The sequence below is a fragment of the Scardinius erythrophthalmus genome (assembly GCF_964197995.2).
Source record: "Scardinius erythrophthalmus genome assembly, chromosome: 25".
In the NCBI taxonomy this organism is placed as follows: Eukaryota; Metazoa; Chordata; class Actinopteri; order Cypriniformes; family Leuciscidae; genus Scardinius; species Scardinius erythrophthalmus.
The window spans coordinates 31,425,392-31,430,391 of record NC_138245.1 but is presented as its reverse complement, the minus strand read 5'-3'; the positions used below and the strand labels follow the sequence as shown (position 1 = coordinate 31,430,391).

General features: G+C 46.2%; 1 protein-coding gene across 2 annotated transcripts in view; it reads left to right on the top strand.

Moving 5' to 3' along the window:
• Positions 1-5,000, top strand: part of sos1 (son of sevenless homolog 1) — a 59,120-nt gene that overhangs the window by 34,321 nt on the left and 19,799 nt on the right. For both annotated transcript variants that reach the window (XM_081357277.1, XM_081357276.1), the window contains exons 18-21: positions 395-512; positions 595-767; positions 1,614-1,730; positions 2,317-2,587. In XM_081357277.1, the coding sequence (XP_081213403.1) occupies positions 395-512; positions 595-767; positions 1,614-1,730; positions 2,317-2,587 (679 nt within the window). The remainder of the gene's footprint in view (positions 1-394; positions 513-594; positions 768-1,613; positions 1,731-2,316; positions 2,588-5,000) is intronic.

The window sequence follows — 5,000 nt, the reverse complement described above, 5'->3', positions numbered from 1 at the left end:
TTGTATCTTGAGTTTCTTCCGGGAACACGTCACAATATTCCTCATTATAATAATTAATGCGCAGAATAAAGGGGCGGGGCCTGGTTGAGTTAGTTAGTAGTGTGTTAAACTGGCGGTTATGGTAAGGGGTGGGACATTTCCCAAACACACTCAAAGTGCTCGACCAATCACAACACACAGATCCAGCCGACCAATCAGAGCACAGTGTGCTTTTCAGAAGGAGGGGCTTCATAGAGACAGGAAGTAAACAGAGCGTTACTGACAGACTGGGAAGAGAGGAGCCGCAACAATGGAGAATATGAGGAAAACAACATCAAGACTTTTGCAAATGTCTAAATTGGCCTTAGAAGGGCATAATATGATGTAACTCATCCTGCATGTGATTTTGTTTCAGCAAATCCCAAGCAGACAGAGGAAGACTCTGGAGGAGGCTCATGAACTCAGTGAAGATCATTATAAGAAATATCTGGCTAAACTCAGGTCCATCAACCCTCCCTGCGTTCCCTTCTTCGGTACGTTCTGCTTCCTCATTCACACATGACATGTTTCTGATGAGACGGTGTGTTTGATGCACATGTGATCTGCTCGCTTTAGGGATCTATTTAACAAATATCCTAAAAACTGAGGAAGGAAATCCGGACTTCCTGAAGAGACATGGCAAAGAGCTGATCAACTTCAGCAAACGGCGGAAAGTGGCGGAAATCACCGGAGAAATCCAGCAGTACCAGAACCAGCCGTACTGCTTACGCGTGGAGAGCGAGATACGGGTCAGGAAAACTACATTGTTGATTAAGTTTTATTTGCCATTTGTACAGTACATAGGAATTTTTGTCAACATTAAAAAAAAGTAATAATACATAGATTTTGAGAAGGTACAGTAAACAAAGAACAGTATAAACCTGCAACAAACACACACAATAAAGATGATTACCTCCATATCGGAGCATTGCACTGTCCTGAGATAATACATGATATAAATATTTATAAAGTACTGTAATAAAACATCCTCTGTTTAACAGAGACACATGAACACATCACAGGCATACACTACCCTTTCTAACATCTCTATGTAAAAGGAGATAACACATGCATGTTACTTTAAATAACGGCTTATATTAATTATACTTATGTCTGGGGTGTATTAAGAAATGAACACTTTTATTGGGCAAGGATTCATTAAATTGTTCAAAAGTAACAGTATTAGACATTTATAATGTTACAAAACCTTTTTATTTCAGATAAACGCTGTTCTTTTGAACTTTCTGTTCATCAAAGAATCCTGAAAAATAAAATGCATCACAGTTTTCAGAAAAATGTGACAGTTTTCAACACTGATAATAATCATAAATGTTTCTTGTGCGTCAAATCATCATATTAGAGTGATTTCTGAAGGATCATGTGACACTGAAGACTGGAGTAATGATGCTGAACATTCAGCTTTGATCACAGGAATAAATTACACTTTACTGTATATTGACATTCGAAACATATTTTGCAATTTTCACTGTATTTTTGATTAAATAAATGCAGTCTTGGTGAGCAGAAGACATAAAATCTTAATTATTCCCAACTTTTGAATGAATTCCGTTTTCTTTATTCCGTTGGTGTTGCAGAAGTTCTTCGAGAACCTGAACCCGATGGAGGACATGACGGAGAAGGAGTTCGCAGACTATCTGTTCAACAAATCTCTGGAGATCGAGCCGCGTAACGCTCGCACTCTGCCTCGATTCGTAAGTCTGACTCCTGAGAACGGTTACACAACACACACACACACACACGAGAACCTGTGACCGCATGTTCACCTCCTGATCTGAGCGTCCGCGCTCCGTATTAAACCGTAAAGTGCTTAAGGATGTGAACCAGAATAGTGCAGATTTACAAACTAAGCCTGAGTTCACTTGTGCAACTGTGAAAAACCCCAAAACATCACACAGGGGGACGTTCTGTTCTGGGGAGTGTGTTCATGGGAAATCAGGTGGACTCTGAAATCAGGCCAGAGACTATATTTATATGGATATTTCTGCTACTGTAATGACCAAGCTGCTGTTCATAAACTTTATATATATATAGAAGTGGATTTTTATTTATATATATATATATATATGTGTGTGAAAACACAAACACAGTGTTGTGAAGATAGTCCTGAAGATACAAAAAAAAGCATTTTTGTATTAAATCCTGAAATAATGTATACAAACACACACACACACACATATATATATATATACACACACTAATAAATAAATTTAAAAGTGCATCTATTTTTGTGAAACCAAGTTCAGTTCAGTGAGTCTAACTGATGTAGTTTCCCCTCAGCCGAAGAAGTACAGCTGTACTCTGAAGTCTCCTGGCGTTCGGCCGTCCACCATTCGGCCCGGGACGATGCGCCACCCGACGCCGCTTCAGAACGAGCCTCGGAAGATCAGCTACAGCCGCATCCCGGACAGCGAGACGGAGAACAGCGCAGCTTCAGCACCAAACTCTCCCAGAACCCCCCTGACTCCTCCACCCGCCTCCACCTGCAGCTCCACTGAGGCCTGCAGTGTGTTCGACTCTCCACAGGCTCCGTCCAGCCCCTTCCACTCCAGTACGACTCACACACTCTCTCACTCTCTCACACACACACACACACACACACACACACACACACCCGACCCCTAAACCTGCCCATCACACACACACACACACACACACACACACACACACACACACGACCCCTAAACCTGCCCATCACACACACACACACACACACACACACACACACACACACACCCGACCCTTAAACCTGCCCATCACACACACACACACACACACACACACACACTAACCCGACCCCTAAACCTGCCCATCACACACACACACACTAACCCGACCCCTAAACCTGCCCATCACACACACACACACTAACCCGACCCCTAAACCTGCCCATCACACGCACACACACACACTAACCCGACCCCTAAACCTGCCCATCACACACACACACACACACACACTAACCCGACCCCTAAACCTGCCCATCACACACACACACTAACCCGACCCCTAAACCTACCCATCACACACACACACACTAATCCGACCCCTAAACCTGCCCATCACACACACACACTAACCCGACCCCTAAACCTACCCATCACACACACACACACACACTAACCCGACCCCTAAACCTGCCCATCACACGCACACACACACACTAACCCGACCCCTAAACCTGCCCATCACACACACACACACTAACCCGACCCCTAAACCTGCCCATCACACACACACACACACTAACCCGACCCCTAAACCTGCCCATCACACACACACACACACACACTAACCCGACCCCTAAACCTGCCCATCACACACACACACTAACCCGACCCCTAAACCTGCCCATCACACACACCCATACACACACACAATAACCCGACCCCTAAACCTGCCCATCACACGCACACACACACACTAACCCGACCCCTAAACCTGCCCATCACACACACACACACACACACACCCGACCCCTAAACCTGCCCATCACACACACACACACACACACACACCCGACCCCTAAACCTGCCCATCACACACACACACACACACACACACACACACACACACACACTAACCCGACCCCTAAACCGGCCCATCACACGCACACACACACACACTAACCCGACCCCTAAACCTGCCCATCACACGCACACACACACACTAACCCGACCCCTAAACCTGCCCATCACACACACACACACACACACACTAACCCGACCCCTAAATCTGCCCATCACACACACACACACACACACACACACACACCCGACCCCTAAATCTGCCCATCACACACACACACACACACACACCCGACCCCTAAACCTGCCCATCACACACACACACACACACACACCCAACCCCTAAACCTGCCCATCACACACACACACACACACACACTAACCCGACCCCTAAACCTGCCCATCACACGCACACACACACACACACACACACACACACTAACCCGACCCCTAAACCTGCCCATCACACACACACACACACACACACACTAACCCGACCCCTAAACCTGCCCATCACACACACACACACACACACACTAACCCGACCCCTAAATCTGCCCATCACACACACACACACACACACCCGACCCCTAAATCTGCCCATCACACACACACACACACACACACACACCCGACCCCTAAACCTGCCCATCACACACACACACACACACACACACCCAACCCCTAAATCTGCCCATCACACACACACACACACACACACCCGACCCCTAAACCTGCCCATCACACACACACACACACACACACCCGACCCCTAAACCTGCCCATCACACACACACACACACACACACACACACTAACCCGACCCCTAAATCTGCCCACCACACAATTTTTTTTTACATTTTTATGTTTTCAAAAAAACTCGTTCTGTATGATTTATCAGCTTGTTTCCTCAGTTTAGGCCCACAGTGACACGAGTCCCCATGAGTGTGTGTGCATTCAGGTTTAAGTCCCCGCTGGGATAGAAACACACTCTCACACACACACACACGCTCACACTCACTCTCTTTATCACACACACACTCACTCACACACACATACATACTGTACATACACACACACACGATAGAGTCTGAGAAACTAGGCCATGATGATGATAAACTGCACAGAAATGTCACTGAATATGATCAACTCTTGTTCACATGTTCAATATGTTGCATAATTGAAGTGCTTGCAGAATGTAGAATATCTGACACGTACCGCACACACACACACACATCCTCGCGACACACGACACACTCCACCTTTACCTGTTCTATGAGCATCATCTACATGAACTACTCCAGTAAAGCTCACCTTGACTAACCATGTGATGTAGCATCATGTGACCAGCATCATGTACTGCAGCTGCTCTGGCATCAGCTGATCAGGTCTGTCTCCTTCTCTTGTGTCTCCTCCTGATTCCCGACAGACAGCGAC